Source organism: Hemiscyllium ocellatum, chromosome 2 (assembly GCF_020745735.1).
Source record: "Hemiscyllium ocellatum isolate sHemOce1 chromosome 2, sHemOce1.pat.X.cur, whole genome shotgun sequence".
In the NCBI taxonomy this organism is placed as follows: domain Eukaryota; kingdom Metazoa; phylum Chordata; class Chondrichthyes; order Orectolobiformes; family Hemiscylliidae; genus Hemiscyllium; species Hemiscyllium ocellatum.
Genome location: NC_083402.1, coordinates 119,718,118 through 119,735,998, shown reverse-complemented (window position 1 = coordinate 119,735,998; position 17,881 = coordinate 119,718,118). Strand labels below are relative to the sequence as shown.

The window sequence follows — 17,881 nt, the reverse complement described above, 5'->3', positions numbered from 1 at the left end:
CATCCATCTCTCTCTACCTCTCCCTTCTCCTTTAAGATGCTCCTTAAAGTCTGTTTTGTTCCTCTGAATTTCTCTTGATGAGATATTTGGCTCTATTCGAAGCATTCTCTACAGGCAAGTTGTTATAGATAATTTTCCAACACCACATGACTTTGCTGTACTGATAGGAGGGTTTTTACCGTTTCAGCTAAGGCATTGCCGAAAGTCCTCTCGAAGTTATCCAACAGGGTGAAGTCATCACATCGATTTACATTGTACTGTACCTCAAATTTCTTCTGGCCGTTATTCCCAAAGCGTTCCACTGCAATGGGTCAAAAAGAAAGAGGGTGCTCAGTTCAAGAGTTCGAGTCAGCATGAAAATTTTGCCCTGAGAGTGAGGAACCTGACATGTGGATCATGCCCGGAGCCTGACCTCATGCATTTTGATGGTGTCCTTTGGCTCAGTTTAACTGGAGCTGGTCAATTGGTAGGTAGCCATGATGTGTCGGACCGGGGTGGACAAAGTAAAGAAAAACTTCTTGGATTATAACCTGGTGTATAATTAATAGGTAATGAAAGTATTTCCTGATCCCTATTAAGAAGAACTAATCAGGATGTGAGGAAGACTAGCAGCCCTGCTCTCTGGCTGCAATTTCAGTAAAACCGCAGGGACCTTAGAGAGACAAAAGGCAAACAAAATTGACAGAAGGGAGGAGGAAGGGAACCAGAATGATTTACATAACTCACAACACACTGTGTGCTTAAATGGTAACCACTGCAATGACAGGCTGAGCCAGTTGTCTGACTATTTACTGATCCCATGCAAATCTGCTGGTTCCTCCTGTTTCGTGTAATGTAACTTATTTTACTGTTTGATTTGCCTCACAGCAATGCAGAGAAAATACTAGTTTCTAAGTGTACAGGCAGTGCGGTGCTTTTGACTGCCTTCCAGCTCCGCTTCTGGTGGCTTTTCTCTGAGTCAACGTCCAGGCCTAACTTATAGAACATAGAACATAGAACATTACAGCCCTCGATGTTGCGCCGACCTGTCATACCAATCTGAAGCCCATCTAACCTACACTATTCCATGTATGTCCATATGCTTGTCCAATGACAACTTAAATGTATTTAAAGTTGGCGAATCTACTACCGTTGCAGGCAAAGCATTCCATACCCTTACTACTCTCTGAGTAAAGAAACTACCTCTGACATCTGTCCTATATCTATCACCCCTCAATTTAAAGCTATGCTCCCTCGTGCTCGCCGTCACCGTACTTGGAAAAAGGCCCTCCCGGTCCACCCTATCTAACCCTCTGATTATCTTATATGTTTCTATTAAGTCACCTCTCAACCTTCTTCTCTCCAACAAAAACAGCCTCAAGTCACTCAGCCTTTCCTCGTGAGACCTTCCCTCCATACCAGGCAACATCCTAGTAAATCTCCTCTACACCCTTTCCAAAGCTTCCAAATCCTTCTTATAATGCGGTGACTAGAACTGTACACAATACTCCAAGTGCAGCTGCACCAGAGTTTTGCACAGCTGCAGCATAGTCTCATGGTTCCGGAACTCGATCCCTCTATTAATAAAAGCTAAAACACTGTATGCCTTCTTAACAACCCTGTCAACCTGGGTGGCAACTTTCAAGGATCTGTGTACATGGACACTGAGATCTCTCTGCTCATCTACACTACCAAGAATCTTACTGTTAGCCCAGTGCTTTGCATTCTGGTTACTCCGACCAAAGTGAATCACCTCACACTTGTCCGCATTATAATCCATTTGCCACCTCTCAGCCCAGCTCTGCAGCTTATATATGTATCACAGTATTATGAAGCACAGTGAGGTGAGTTACACATAATTAAACAGCTAAATGTTGCCTTCAGTGAGCTGGTCAGCCATATACACCATGATGGGACCCACAACCTCCAGGAAGGATGCAGATATATTGAGCCCAATGGCTTCATCATTTTCCTTAGTCAGCTTCGCATCCAGTGTGTGATAGGTGGCTTTTGGTTCTGCAATGCTACCCCTACTAAATGTTCAGGGACATGCTGCTCTGACATGTTTCTCGTCATTTCCCAGAATTCCCTGACCCACCACATCCAAACCCAACTCCATTGTGCCAGTCACATTCTCGCTTGTTCAACCAACAGCAGCAGGAAATGGAGGCAGAAAGGTTACCTGTTGGAGATCTAATTTGCAGTCAATGTGGACAGCAGAACCAGGGTGGCATTGCTCCTTGTATTTAAGATAGGAGTCTTGCTCCTGATCACCAAACATTAATTCACGCTGAGGCTTTACGTGAAAATCCAGTGCAATTCCAGTATCAGCAGCAATTACCCGATCTGCACAAAATCACTCAAATAAAAGTGAAGTACTGCGGGTGCTGGAAATCTGAAATAGAAGCTGGAAGTACTGGAGAAACTCAGTCTTGCAACATCCATGGTGAGAACAACAACGTTAACATTTTGAGTCTGATGTAATTCTTCTTCTGAACTGAATGGAACTGGAAAATGATGCCTTATATGCTATTGGCAGAGGAAGAGGAGCAAATGGTATAGACAGAGTGTGTGCCCAAAGCAAAAGACAAAGGGAGCCCTAACAGTGGTAGAGGAGAGCTATAAATGAAGAATAGGCATTAATGGTAGATGTGAATGGTAGAAAATAGGTCAGCTCTGCTGTTAGTAAAAAATGAGGTCTGCAGATGCTGGAGATCACAGCTGAAAATGTGTTGCTGGTCAAAGCACAGCAGGCCAGGCAGCATCTCGGGAATAGAGAATTCGACGTTTCGAGCATAAGCCCTTCATCAGGAATGGCTGCTGTTAGCAAACCCGCGCAAACAAGGCATATAAGGGAAGAGAGAAGAGGGTATATTCAACTGGAGGACAGTGTTCATGCTCTGAAGTTAATGAACTGTAAAGGCTGGAACATGCCTCAGTAGAAAATGAGATGCTATTCTCCAGCTTGTGTGGGGCTTTACTGGAGCACTGCAGCAGAAATGTTGGTGTGAAAGCAAGATGGTACATCTCAAGGCAACTGGAAGTCAGGGTCATTCATACAGACAGGTGTCCCACAATGCTTTTGGTCTCATTCTGCTTTGACAACGTAGCACAAAGGTAGAAATGTTAGTTTCACTGAGCTGAGATGGTGGGAGTGGGACCATTCACTTTCTATTTTGCCTCCCTGTGAAAACTGAAATCTAATCCACTATCAATACTTTACCAATGACAAATGATAGAGCTGAAATGAATTTAATGTTTGAGATGTTCACCCATCCTTTTGGGATTACAATTGTTTACTATTAACACTGCTGGTAAAACCATTTGGCCAACTATGTTGCGCACTATATGAAAGGAATATTCGATCAATAGAAAGTTCTGTCTAGTGAATGACACTTACCAGAACAATCAGGCCTCACAGATGAGGCAGTTGGAATCCACAAGCCATCGTGAGCACAATAATAATTCTCAATGGATTCGACAGCAAGTCCATATCCATCGAAGCAGAACAGAGTGCAGTTCACACGCAGGTCATCAGCAACACAAGAGAAGCCTCCATTCAGAGGAGTGAACGGTACTCCGCAAACTGTGTCTAGTGAAGAAAATAGGTGTGAGTATCAGGGATTGACAATCCAGAGTCTTTACCATGAATTTTCACTACTCATCTGAATAGGTGCAGCTGCAGTGACACTGAAGAAGTTCAAAAAGTGGGTCTTTGGTCTTGCTTCTGGTCTTACTACCCACCAATCAATTTCCAATGTACTGTACTTGCAGTATGCAGGATTAACACTGCTGCAACTGACTGTCATTACTTTGATACACCTTGCTCTCTACCACTGAGAGGGACAAAGGCTACAAAGTCATGGCAGCTCAATCATCTCCAAGTTATTCTTCAAGTCATATGCCATCCTGACATGGATATTGGCCTCATACCATCACAAGGTCTGAATCCTGGAATTCCCTATCCACTGTGGAATCCTCATCCAGAGAAGGTTTCTTCCTCAATATCGCAGGGAAATCAGTGAACCAGGTGATCAATGTGATCACACCAAACATCACTCACAGCCTGAAAAAACATTAACTACATTTAGGTGGCACCTGAAATGTCAAATAAGGGTTCTTTTGGGTGAAAAGACAGCATCAGTGAGAAATGTTTTATTTTGTTATCTTTATTGAGTTTATGTCAAGTATTGAGACCCAAAATGACTCAGAGGGGAAGCAAAATGTGAGCACCTCCTCTAGAGAAGGACTGCAGCAGTTCAAGAGGGCAGCTAGGACAGAGGGTTGTCTTCTAAGTGGGGATTGAGTAGGCTGGCTGTGTTTTCTGTGCTGTTTGAAAGAGCTAGAGATGATCTCATTCAAATTTTAAGATTGTACAGACTAGTCACTGAGAGGCAGTCTTCCCTTCCCAAGACAACCCTCTCATTCCTGGAATCCCTGCAAGGAGACCAAAACTACAAAGAACTCCAGTTGTCATAGTATTCCTACATTGTGGAGAGAAGCCATTTGGCTCACTGAGTTTGTACCAACCCTCCAAAGATCATCGCACCTGTCCCCGTAGCCCCTCATTTACCACAGCTGCACATTAGCCTGCACATTCCTGGACATTTCAGGGCAATTTAGCATGGCCAATCCACCAAACTTACACATCTTTGGACTGTGGGAGGAAACCAGAATACTCAGAACAAACCAACACAGACATGAAGAGAAACTCCATACAGACAGTCGCCCGAGACTGGAATCGAATCCAAGGTTTTGATGTTGTGAAGTTGCAGTGCTAACCACTGAGCCACCATGTCACCCATTAAAGATGGCCCCATGAAAAGCCTATATAATTATAGTAAAGATTTTCTTACATTTATGTTCCAAGTCCTTGTAATTAAGGTCAACAATACGTGTTTTGCTTCCGAATTCTGTGTTGTAACTATGTGAAACTATGAGTAGTGTACATGGGCCCACAGATTCATCACTTTATAGAAAATGTTATGCTTTTCTGTTCTTCTAAAAGGTTGTTTTGATATAATACGCGATTCGTTAATGTTATGCAATTGACTGTTATGCAATTGACGAATTGGGGACACTGTTTCTAAAGTGCAAATTTTAAAAACATGTATTGACTGTAATACAATTACATCACCAACACTTTAAATACTGTTTCTAATGTGCAATTTTTCTATAATGCGGAGTTGCACAAGAACAACCGTTACTATAAATTTCCCCATATTATTCTCTACCCACTACCTCGTTTCACTTAACCCATCCACATCTCTTTGCTGCCTTTTTATGTTCTCATCAGTTTATCCTTACCTTCCCCCCACCTTACTAGTTTAAATCCTCCCAAGCAGCTCTAGCAAATCTCCCTGCTAGTATATTAGTCTCCTTCCAATTTAGATGCAATCCGTCCTTCTTGTACAGGTCACATCTACCTCAAAAGAAATTCCAATGTTCCAAAAATGTGAATCCTTCTCCCATACACCAGCTCCTCAGCCATGCATTCATCTGCTCTATCCTCCTATTTTTGCCCTCATGAGCTTGTAGCACCTGAAGTATTCAGATATTACTACTCTCGAGGACCTCCTTTTTATATTTCTGCCTAACTCTCTGTAATCTCCCTTCAGAATCTCAAACTTTTCCTTCCTATGTTGTTGTTTCCAATGTGTACAACGACTTCCTGCTGGTCCCTCTCCCCCTTGAGAACATTCTGCACCATCTCTGAGACATCCTTGATCCTGGCACCAGGGAAGCAACACACATTCTGATTTTTCACTGCTGGCCACAGAAACATCTATCTGTACCTCAGACTAGAGAATCCCCTAATACAATTGATCTCTTGGAACCCAACGTACCCCCCCCGGCCATTGTATTAGAGCCAGTCTCAATACCAGAAACTTGGCTATTCATTCTACATTCCCTTAAGAATCCATCACCCCCTACATTTTCCAAAATAACAAACTTGTTTGAAATGGAGATAGCCACAGAAGACTCCTGCACTACCTGCCTACCTCTCTTACCTTTCCTGAAGTTAACCCATCTCTGTGACTGTAACTGCAACATCCCCCCCCTTCCTATAACTGCCATCCATCACATCCCCTTACTCTTGCAAATTCCTCATTGCCGCTAAGTGTGTCTCCAACTGATCCATTCGATTGGATAGGATTCACAACAAATGGCATTTATTGCAGATATAATCCTCAGTAACCCGTAAACTCTCGCTCAACTCCCACATCCTACAAGAAGAGCATGTCACTCTACTAAAGGCCATTTTTGCTTCTTTCAATCTATAGACCCAGAAAATAGCACTGTCTTATTCCTCTATAAACACTGTTACAGGTTAAATTAATACTTATGACTTATATTTTTAAGTTTAATCAAGAGATATATCTCAATAAAACATATAATCAAGAAAGAACCCACCCTGCCCATTACTGCAGACTTATTGTAAGGCTATGCTTAAAATATCCACTTATCTGTTTCTGTGCTGTGACCTCTCCCAAACGGGTTCCTCCATGATCAGTTGTGAATTTCACTGTTTGTTAATTTTCCCAGATGCGCTCCGATGTCCAGCGATACATGAATTCAACAGCAAAGGCAGTAACTGTGTGGGTTCACTACTCTGTCAGTTAGCAGTGTGGATTTCTTTCTCTCTCTCTCTCACTCCTGCACTGACCTCACCATATGCTTCCTTTGTCTGTTCCTCTCCCTTTTAAAACTGCTGTTGTTTTGACTTTTGCTTTCCCAAAGTTCCAAAACAATGCAACAGCATATAAAACAGTAATTGCTGCTCCTGGAATTCAAGGACATCACCTCCAGCACCTAAAATACCTCAAAAAAAGGAGTAGCTGTAACAGCCAGAAATTTTTCCTGTCCTGCATCTTGGATTACCTGTCTTTGGATTTATTTCACATCTCAGCACAGTGTCAAAATCAAATCTAACCCCCTCAGTTTTTGAAGCTGTGGATAATGATGAGTAACTTTAGGCTGTCTAATCAACCACAGAATCTTACAGTGAGCCATTCAGCCCGTCAGTGCCCATGGTCCCTCTTTGAAAGACCAATCCCATTTGTCCCAGTTCAGTCCCCTGCTCTTTTCCCATAGAGCTGCAGATTTCTCTTTTTAAAGAAGCTATCCAATTTCCTTTAGACTACAGAACCTGCTTTCATCACCCTTTCAGGCAATGCATTCCTGGTCACAATAATTCACTGTACAAAAAAGGAAAACAAAATCTCATCATTTCCTTGTTGCTCTTTCATCACTTCCCTTCAATTGTTGTCCTCAGGTTAATTAATTGAGGCAAAAAAATTTACAAAGGTAAAATACAAGTGTTTTGAGTTGGTGAGCAATAGCATTGTCTTGTACCTCTGATGATGATTCGAATGTCACAGATCCTGTTATTGCCGGAAGGATCCGTCGCAGTGTAACGAACAACTGTCTCGCCACGTGGGAAAAAATCTCCAAGCGAATGGGTCTTCTGAATCGTCACTGGAGAACCTAAGAACAAGGGCATGGAGGGATTTCAGAGGTAGAGTACGTAACTTACCGCTTGTGACAAGGCAACACACTGGTAATGGCTGAATTCATTCATCTATCTCTAGGATTGACATTTGACTTCTTGCCCTGGCTGGTAAACCGGAGAATGGATTGCCTACCCTATATAGAGCTTAAAGCATGCAGAGACCACGTGGGCCCAGTGCCAAGCTGACTGAAAGTTCTCTCCTTGGAAGGAGAGTTGCAATTCGATTTATAATAGGGCAGTTTGTCATGCATTCCTTGATACACAATCCAGAGAGGGACATCAAATCCAAAATTAAACCATTGTCAATTAAATGATCTTGCATTTAGAGACTTGGATACATGCAACTCGATTCCCATCTGAAAGCTGTTCGTGTTGTCAATCATAATACCTGAATTATCTGAAAACTGTGGTTCCTCCCAAGTAGCCTGATACATCTCTTCATGTGTCAAGATGGGCGATGGTGAACGACACCTGTCAATCACAGGGGGTTCAGTATCTAAAGGAACGTAAACAAAGCAGTCCGTAAGTAAACTCTTCACTGAGGTGTTAGTCAATTGTAAATAATGGTTCATTGGAATTAGGCAGATTGCGCCGCACAGAGACAGAACTTTTATAATACTCAGCTCCCAGTTTCCTTTCAGCAAGTGTATTTGTGAAAAAACTCATCAACTTTGATGGAATAGCATGCAATATTCCAAAAGTCAGGCATGCTGTTCCATTGTAATTATCTAACAGGATGGTCCAACGTTATCCCCTATCTGGTCAAATTCATTTTATAGTATAGTATGAAACTATAAAACAAAATGGAAAACATAAAAGAATATTATAAATATTTTGCCAATCTTTAAACATTTTTTCTTAAACTTCCATTCTCACTGCCACCTGGATCCTTTCATCCAACAGTGGTTTACCCTCAGCTGAAGGGCTGCTTATGGGTACCATAAATGGTCTGGGCCTAAAGATATTTCTGTAGAACCTATCTTCGGAGGGGCGGTCTTGTGGTATCACCTTTGTCTCTGAGCCACGGGCTCCAGTTTCAAGTCCAACTCCAGGGCTTGATGGCAATGGCGCTTTCATATTATGGCCATTAGCCCGTAAATGCTTCGGAATATAGGACTGTGAGAGCAGGAGAATTTCAGAAGCATTTCCTGCCAGTTATGCCCGTTGTGGAGTGGTATCCCTCAAATTATAGCCTCTGGTCTCAGATTAGTGACTTATTTCCAGGAAATATCAAGCAACAAAACCAAACATAGGAATCTGCATAGTCTGCCTCTAGGTTGGGGAAGTCTCTAAGTCTATCCCACGAAGCAGTTGGGGTCAGGCGGGCAAATAATGGATGGACCTTACTTTCCCCAGCAGAGTGGGACAACAGGAAATTCTGACAAAGAAAGTCACTTAAGCATGTCCGAAAAAAACCCGAGATATTTTTGTCTCATGCAAGCCCGAAATATCTCATTTTGCCCGGCCATGGTCAATTCCCAAAATTTCTACCCATAGGTTTCATATTTACTGTACAGGGAGGGCCCTTTCCACCGGGGTTCAAAGCCCCAGTTGTCTAACAGTGTGTATTGGCATTTCATCTTGCAACTGAAATTTCTATGATCCATTTGAGGTCAGTTAATTCAACAAGATTTGAAATACTTTAACCCAAGAAAAGTGCACAATTGTCCCCAATGCTACATTAGCTCAGAATAATTTATTAACCGTATGTTTTTAGAAGAATTTGAAATTTACAGGATCAGAAAGGGGGAGTTATGGTATTACTGAACCACCTGAATCAATCAGATTGATGTAATCTTCATGGTATATTTAATCCCAAGATGAGCCATCGAAGGCATAATCATGCTGTCACTCAGACTGCCTATCTCCAGTGGTGTAGCACTGCTTAACTCTACCCTTGTCTTGGCTCATCTTCTTCATGAAAGCCTCAGCCATTTCTTTTGTTTCTATCTTTAGACTTGACTATACAAATGCAATCCTGACTGGTCTCTCATGTTATACCTTCACCAAACTTGAGGTCATCCAATATTCTTCCTAAGTCTTTCTTTGCACTGAATCCCATTTACTTGCAACCCCTGTGGATGCTGACCTCCTTAAAATTCCCAGTGGTATTTTCAAATCCCTCCGTATCACTATAAGCTCTCATATTTTTTCTTTATTCTGTAACAGGACAAGGGCGTCACTGGCTAGGCAGCATTTATTGCCCATCCCTAGTTGAGAGTCAACCACTTTGTTGTAGGTCTGGAGTCACATGTAGACCAGACCAGTTAAGGATGGCAGACTTCCTTCCCTAAAGGACATTAGTGAATCAGATGGGATTTTCTCTCAATTGGCAATGGATTTATAGTAGTCATTGGATCCTTAATTCCAGATATTTACTGAATTCAAATTCTACCACCTGCCTTGGTGGGATTTGAACCTGGGTCCCTGGAACATTATCTGATAATACCACGAGGTCATTGCCTCCTCACGATATGCCTCTGAGATATCCATTCACCTCCAATTCTAGTCCCTAGCATATTCCTGATTTTAATCACTCCACCAGTGGTGGCTGTGTCATCAGTTTTTTTAACTCAAAGCATTGGAATTCCTTCAAAAATTTCGTTGTACTTGTATGATTCATTCCTCCCATTACAACGTTCCTTAAAGCATCCCTTTTTGACCAAGTTATCAATCACCTGGCCTGATATCTCCTTCAAAAATATACATATCTAAATTAGTGCAGGGCTTTGAGGGCTCTGTGTCAGGTAACAACCGCTATATTTAAGGTCATGGAGGAGAAAGAAGCCATAATTTCAAGATACATAGCCATTCGAGATCACTTTGAGAACATTACTCTACATCTTTGCCTGTTGCTCAACTTCCTTAAACAGAAAATTACTAGAGATTGGAACATTACCTAAATCACAGAAGCCAGAGGATTCTTGGCTAAGGTCCAATTTACTCACTCCTATCAAGTATTACTCACCAATAACCTTTATAATAAAGGAGCAATTTGCTTTGTTTCCACTCTTGTCTACTGCTGTGTAGGTGATGGCGATTTCTCCAATTGGGAAGAGATGAGGTGGAACCACGGCAGGAGTAACTTGTAAAGACACCTTATGATGCAGAGAAAAGATTACTGTGAGTGATAAAGTTTGTCAGTTCAATCATGGGTTAACAATGAGAGAAAAACCTTCCAATTCTTCTACTAAATAACGGCTGTAGAATTTCCAGTTCCCAACTGAGAAAAGGGACAAACGGAAACTTGGTTGAATATTGTGTGTGAGAAATGGTGCATCTGGTAGTGCAGCACGCCCCTAATATTGTCAGCCTAGAGTTTGTGTTCAAGTGTCTGGACTGAGAACTAACTCAATAATGTTCTAACTCAAGCGACATGAGTTTTATCCACCAAGACCCAGCCGATACCAGATACTGAACACAGTTTCGAGATCAAACTTCAACCGGAAATCCAGCACTCACCTCATCAGCTGAATTGTCATTTGTTTTTGGTGGCTGCCAGTTAACATTTGCTGTTTTCTGATGTTCTGTAGTTGCCACCCTGACTTCCTCTGGACAGTAGATTTGAGGAGCTTCGATATCTAATTGATATAACCATATGGAAAAAAATCATCTCACCAATTAAATTTAAACAACACTGTGGAAAATGATCCTTTTTATTGCAATACGATTCACTCAATAGGAAGCTGAATGGCAAGTACAAATTGTGTTTCTACAAAACATCCACACCGGACAGGAATGTATGAAACAACTGATATCAGCAATATGTTTGCAGCCATTAGTAGACAGAGAAACAGTGAGTCGTGCTGATGACACAAAGGGCTGTATGAGAACAGACACATTTATGATAGCTTTCTCTACATTACATGCAATTGTCCTTTTGCTTCAGTGAAATAGATGTCTACATGTCTTTCTTTTTCTTCCTTTACAGCTTCTTTTTTCCCGACTTTTTCTTTAATCTACTTACCTTCTATGGACAAATCAAGCCAGCCTGGTGAACAGTGAGAGCGCGTGGGGGAGAGTGAGAGTCCAAGCCCAACATGGATTGAGCCCAGCACGGGGGAGATCGAGCTCAGTGTGGGGGGGATCGAGCCCAGCGCAGGGGAGATTGAGTTCAGCGAGGAGGAGATTGAGCCCAGCGTGGGGGAGATTGAGCCCAGCGTGGGGGAGATTGAGCCCAGCGTGGGGGAGATTGAGCCCAGCGTGGGGGAGATTGAGCCCAGCGTGGGGGAGATTGAGCCCAGCGTGGGGGAGATTGAGCCCAGCGTGGGGGAGATTGAGCCTAGCGTGGGGGAGATTGAGCCCAGCGTGGGGGAGATTGAGCCCAGCGTGAAGGAGATTGAGCCCAGCATGGGGGAGATTGAGCCCAGCATGGGGGAGATTGAGCCCAGTGTGAAGGAGATTGAGCCCAGCGTGAAGGAGATTGAGCCCAGCGTGAAGGAGATTGAGCCCAGCGTGAAGGAGATTGAGCCCAGCGTGGGGGAGATTGAGCCCAGTGTGAAGGAGATTGAGCCCAGCATGGGGGAGATTGAGCCCAGCGTGAAGGAGATTGAGCCCAGTGTGAAGGAGATTGAGCCCAGTGTGAAGGAGATTGAGCCCAGCGTGAAGGAGATTGAGCCCAGCATGGGGGAGATTGAGCCCAGTGTGAAGGGGATTGAGCCCAGCATGGGGGAGATTGAGCCCAGCATGGGGGAGATTGAGCCCAGCATGGGGGAGATTGAGCCCAGCATGGGGGAGATTGAGCCCAGCATGGGGGAGATTGAGCCCAGCATGGGGGAGATTGAGCCCAGCATGGGGGAGATTGAGCCCAGCATGGGGGAGATTGAGCCCAGCATGGGGGAGATTGAGCCCAGCATGGGGGAGATTGAGCCCAGCGTGAAGGAGATTGAGCCCAGCGTGAAGGAGATTGAGCCCAGCGTGGGGGAGATTGAGCCCAGTGTGAAGGAGATTGAGCCCAGCATGGGGGAGATTGAGCCCAGCGTGAAGGAGATTGAGCCCAGCATGGGGGAGATTGAGCCCAGTGTGAAGGAGATTGAGCCCAGCGTGAAGGAGATTGAGCCCAGCGTGAAGGAGATTGAGCCCAGCATGGGGGAGATTGAGCCCAGTGTGAAGGGGATTGAGCCCAGCATGGGGGAGATTGAGCCCAGCGTGGGAGAGATTGAGCCCAGCATGGGGGAGATTGAGCCCAGCATGGGGGAGATTGAGCCCAGTGTGAAGGAGATTGAGCCCAGTGTGAAGGAGATTGAGCCCAGCGTGAAGGAGATTGAGCCCAGCGTGAAGGAGATTGAGCCCAGCGTGAAGGAGATTGAGCCCAGCGTGAAGGAGATTGAGCCCAGCATGGGGGAGATTGAGCCCAGCATGGGGGAGATTGAGCCTAGTGTGAAGGAGATTGAGCCCAGCATGGGGGAGATTGAGCCCAGTGTGAAGGAGATTGAGCCCAGCATGGGGGAGATTGAGCCCAGTGTGAAGGAGATTGAGCCCAGCGTGAAGGAGATTGAGCCCAGCGTGAAGGAGATTGAGCCCAGTGTGAAGGAGATTGAGCCCAGCATGGGGGAGATTGAGCCCAGCGTGAAGGAGATTGAGCCCAGCGTGAAGGAGATTGAGCCCAGTGTGAAGGAGATTGAGCCCAGCATGGGGGAGATTGAGCCCAGTGTGAAGGAGATTGAGCCCAGCGTGAAGGAGATTGAGCCCAGCGTGAAGGAGATTGAGCCCAGCATGGGGGAGATTGAGCCCAGTGTGAAGGAGATTGAGCCCAGCATGGGGGAGATTGAGCCCAGTGTGAAGGAGATTGAGACCAGCGTGAAGGAGATTGAGCCCAGCGTGAAGGAGATTGAGCCCAGTGTGAAGGGGATTGAGCCCAGCATGGGGGAGATTGAGCCCAGCGTGGGAGAGATTGAGCCTAGCATGGGGGAGATTGAGCCCAGTGTGAAGGAGATTGAGCACAGCATGGGGGAGATTGAGCCCAGTGTGAAGGAGATTGAGCCCAGCGTGGGGGAGATTGAGCCCAGCGTGGGAGAGATTGAGCCCAGTGTGAAGGAGATTGAGCCCAGCGTGAAGGAGAGTGAGCCCAGCGTGAAGGAGAGTGAGCCCAGCGTGAAGGAGAGTGAGCCCAGCATGGGGGAGATTGAGCCCAGCGTGGGAGAGATTGAGCCCAGCATGGGGGAGATTGAGCCCAGTGTGAAGGAGATTGAGCCCAGCATGGGGGAGATTGAGCCCAGTGTGAAGGAGATTGAGCCCAGCATGGGGGAGATTGAGCCCAGCGTGGGAGAGATTGAGCCCAGCATGGGGGAGATTGAGCCCAGCATGGGGGAGATTGAGCCCAGCATGGGGGAGATTGAGCCCAGCATGGGGGAGATTGAGCCCAGTGTGGGGGAGATCGAGCCCGGTGTGGGGGAGACTGAGCCCATTGTGGAGGAAATCAAGCTCAGCACAAAGGAGATAGAACCTTTTTGGAGTGTGAGCCCAATGTAATGATGAATTTTTAACTTTATTTCTTTATTTTTCTCCTTTTTACCTGAGATTTGTACCCATGTACCTTGTACCTAGGATGGCACTGTAAATGGCAGCATTGTACACTTTTCACTGTACTCCTATATCCCTGTACTTCAGTACATATGACAATAAAACCTAATTCTAATTCTGTATGTAAAAGAAATGGAATGCAGTAAGTTACAAGCTCTGACAAGTCCAAGCAACCTGACTGATGTCAAGAGACTAACAAAAGAAGGATTTGCAATTATATAGCCTCTCATGACCTCAGAAAATCTCAAAGGCTCTATAGCAAATTAAGTATTTTTAAGACAGAGGTCAGATTTTAAATCCCTCCACTGCCTGCTCATACTGGGTGTGTGCTGTGTGATGGAGGTGGGTTTGTGTAATTGGGGTGGTGCAAGTGAAGATCCTGTTACATTCGAAACTCTTGCCATGTCAACCTCCTGATTGTCAGAAGTCTTCTCACTGGAGGCCATTTGTGAGTCTTAACTGGCTAATTAAAGGCAACTTCAGCTTCTGATCATGATACCCTGGTATCCTGCTAGGGGGGATGGGGTGCATGCACAGTATTGGGGGTTAACCTGGGCTGGCTGTCTGTTGGGTGGGGAGGCCTCTGCTGATCAAGGACCCTGTGGTCCACAAAGAGGCTCCAACTCCTACTGTAGCAATGATCACATCCACAACCCAGAGAGAGAGAGAGAGAGAGAGAGAGACCCTCTTTCCCTCCACAGTGAGGCCTGGCTTGCCAGGTTGTGACAATCCCTTCTCATCTTGTCATCTGTGGCCTCAGTGTTGATGCTCCAGAGACAGCTGTGGTCTCAATAGTGCTCTGCATGGTGCCACAGTGACGGAAGAGCTGTCTGCCCTTGGAGGTAGGATCTGTGCTTTTAATGACACAGGAACCCTGATGACGGGTAAGTAACCACCCAGCTGGCATTCAATTCCATTGAAGCTCCTGGAAATGGCCACGATGGGGTTTCCACTGGCATTGCCCATCAAATTAAGCTCATTGTCAATGCTGTAATATGGGAATCACCATAGCAACATCTCACCAACAGCAAAGTGAAAAACAATCAGATTATTTAGTGATGTGGGTCGATTGATCCAGGACTTCAGTGAGAATTGTTCAATGCTACTTCTAGGTAATACCATAAGATGTTTTATATCTACCAGACAGGCCTGACAAATCCTTGATTTCAAATCTGGCCCGGAGTAGGGTTTCTCACAATACTGGAGTGCTAACCTAGATATTTTATAACCTACAGTCTCAACAGTAGGTCGTGAACGTGAGGTAAAAGTGCAGGCCACTAAGTCAATTGAAAAACCACAAACTGGCCTCGATTCTTTAGTTGAAGCCAAATAATTTGGATTAATTGCAATGATAGATCAGAATAAAAGTTGTTGAAACTAGCTTTTTGTTTGCTTCAGTATTATTATTCAGATCTATTGAGTACTTGTGAATTGAATGAACTAGCTTGGTCTTTTTAAACAAGGAAAATATCACTGTAAGTGATTAGCACTCAGGGATTGACAATAGAATTATCATGATATAGCTGCTGGATCTGTACAGATAATCCAGTTAGGTTTGAGTGTATTCTGCCTCATGATTCATGTGCAAACCCAGATTCTTCTCAACAACGAAAATATTGAGCATTTATACAGCACCTAAGATGCCATACAATACTTACTGAAATGTAATCAGACAAATCTCAACAATAATCAGGAGATCCCAAGCCTGGGCAAAGAGATTGGTTTTAAGGTGCATCTTACTGGAGGAAAGAAAGCTGGGGAGATTTAGGGAATGGGTTCCAGAGTTCAGGGCCTAGCTGAAGGCACAGCCATCAATGGTTTTATCACACCAATGGAGGGGTACAAATTAATAAACTAATACAGAGCCAATGGAAACTTCTTCTGTTCTTACATTTTTCATGATAACTTTTGCACTCAAAGGAAATCAAGGAACATAGGGATTAGGCAGGTAAGTAGAGTTGATGTCAAAGATCAGCAATGAGTTTATTAAAAGGCAGAGCATGCTTGAGGGGCCAGATGTGGCCTAGTTCGGCTCCTATTTCATGGTCACAAACATGGAATTTTCAGGCTGTAAACTCAAAGGTTCTTTCAATGGTACCTCGGCAAAAGGCTTTGTGTAGCATCTGACTCCACTTGCCGTTGCTCATACAGTATACTTCTTCCATGGCTCCAGACAGGCTGTAACCACGACGACAGCTCAGTTTGCACACACTCCCTGGTTTCATTGCAGCTTTCCTGCAAACACCGGGGAAAACCAGCACTGCATTCAGCTTTTGGATGGCTGGACAACGGATTTCTGTTGAAATGCAAACAAAAAACAGAACTTTTCATAGATAACATTAATAATAAATTCAACAAAATAGATTAAAGTTGAGTGAAAACATCTGTATAAAAACCATGCAGGTTGCATATGTATGACTTTATTTCAGCATTGGTCTTGGAGGTTAGTTTTCGATGTGAAAACTTTGGTTTGGATGTTGACTGTAATGATAGATATGCTTTTTGCATTGCTGGTCCTGATGTATCCAAATGTTGCTGAAGGAAAGCTAGCATCCCTCTTGATATATTGCCTTGCAGGATAAGAGAACACAGAGAGGCAGAGGCTGCGGAGTTGATAATGATTCTATTATTGCCCACATCATCTCTGCATCTACCTTATCAAACCCTTTCAGAATCTTGAAGATTTCAATCAGTTCATCCTTCATTCTTCTCGTTTTTTTTAGAAAAAAGGTCTCTAGTCTGTTTAATATTTCCTTGTACATATAATGTCTTTGTTCTGGTATTATCCGTTTCAATGTCAATATACCTCTAGCCTTTTCATTAATAGAGTCATAGAGATACACAGCATGGAAACAGACCCTTCGGTCCAGCTCATCCATGCTAACCAGATATCCTCAATTAATCTAATCTCATTTGCCAGCATTTGGCCCATATCCCTCTAAACTCTTCCTACTTATGTACCCATCCAGATGTCTTTTAAATGTTGTAATTGTACCAGCCTCCACCACCTCCTCTGGCAGCTCATTTCATAAATGCATCACCCTCTGCATGACAATGTTGCCCCTTAGGTCTCTTTTAAATCTTTCTCCTCTCAGTTTAAACTTATGTCCTTCAGCTTTGGACTCTTCTAAACTAGGGAAAAGACCTTGGCTATTCACTTGATCCATACCCCTCATGTAGATATAGATCAGAAATGTACATAGTATTCCAAGAGTGATCCAGGCAAGATTTTACACCAATTTAAAAAAACTGTGCTTTATTATCCCTTTAGTAGTAGAAAGCCATGCTTTGATTATTTTTGTGGACATATTCATCTGATATAAATTGATCATGTGAGTGTTTTTCTGCACAATGAGTGTTTCGGGTCTGAAATGCACACTGGAAGTGTGATGGAAGCAGTTTCATTTGGAGCATTCAGGAGATTATTAGATGATTATGTGAATAGAAGCAATGTACAGGTTACGGGGAAAAGGCAGGAAAATGGCAATAAGTTATGATGCTCATTTGGAGAGATGGTGCAGAACTGATAGGCTAAATGGCCTCCTTTTGTGCTGCTGTGATTCTGTTATTCTTTACTGTATTTATGTCTACCTCAAGATCCTTCTGCTCCTCTACACCACTTGGACAAATACTTTCCGAGCAGAGTCTGGGCCACTTATTCTTCCTATTGAAATGTATTATCTGGCATTTATCAATATTTTAAGCTCATTTGCTAATTACATGCTCATTCTGCAAGTTTATTAACTCTTATATATTGTCCTCTGTATTAATGAGTTAGGGTTGTACAAAAACATTGGAATGGTTGCAATACTAATGAAGACAGTGATTGAATGTGACCAGAATTCAGCTCAGTTCCATTTGAAGGAG

At 43.9% G+C, this 17,881-nt stretch overlaps 1 protein-coding gene across 1 annotated transcript in view; it reads right to left on the bottom strand.

Moving 5' to 3' along the window:
• The window catches only part of svep1 (sushi, von Willebrand factor type A, EGF and pentraxin domain containing 1), a 232,298-nt gene that overhangs the window by 115,211 nt on the left and 99,206 nt on the right, over window positions 1-17,881 (bottom strand). The window contains exons 7-13 of the mRNA XM_060841756.1: window positions 16,113-16,310; window positions 10,955-11,073; window positions 10,461-10,590; window positions 7,881-7,988; window positions 7,336-7,467; window positions 3,380-3,571; window positions 180-301 (exon numbers count right to left, since the gene is read on the bottom strand). Coding sequence (XP_060697739.1) covers window positions 180-301; window positions 3,380-3,571; window positions 7,336-7,467; window positions 7,881-7,988; window positions 10,461-10,590; window positions 10,955-11,073; window positions 16,113-16,310 — 1,001 coding nt within the window. The remainder of the gene's footprint in view (window positions 1-179; window positions 302-3,379; window positions 3,572-7,335; window positions 7,468-7,880; window positions 7,989-10,460; window positions 10,591-10,954; window positions 11,074-16,112; window positions 16,311-17,881) is intronic.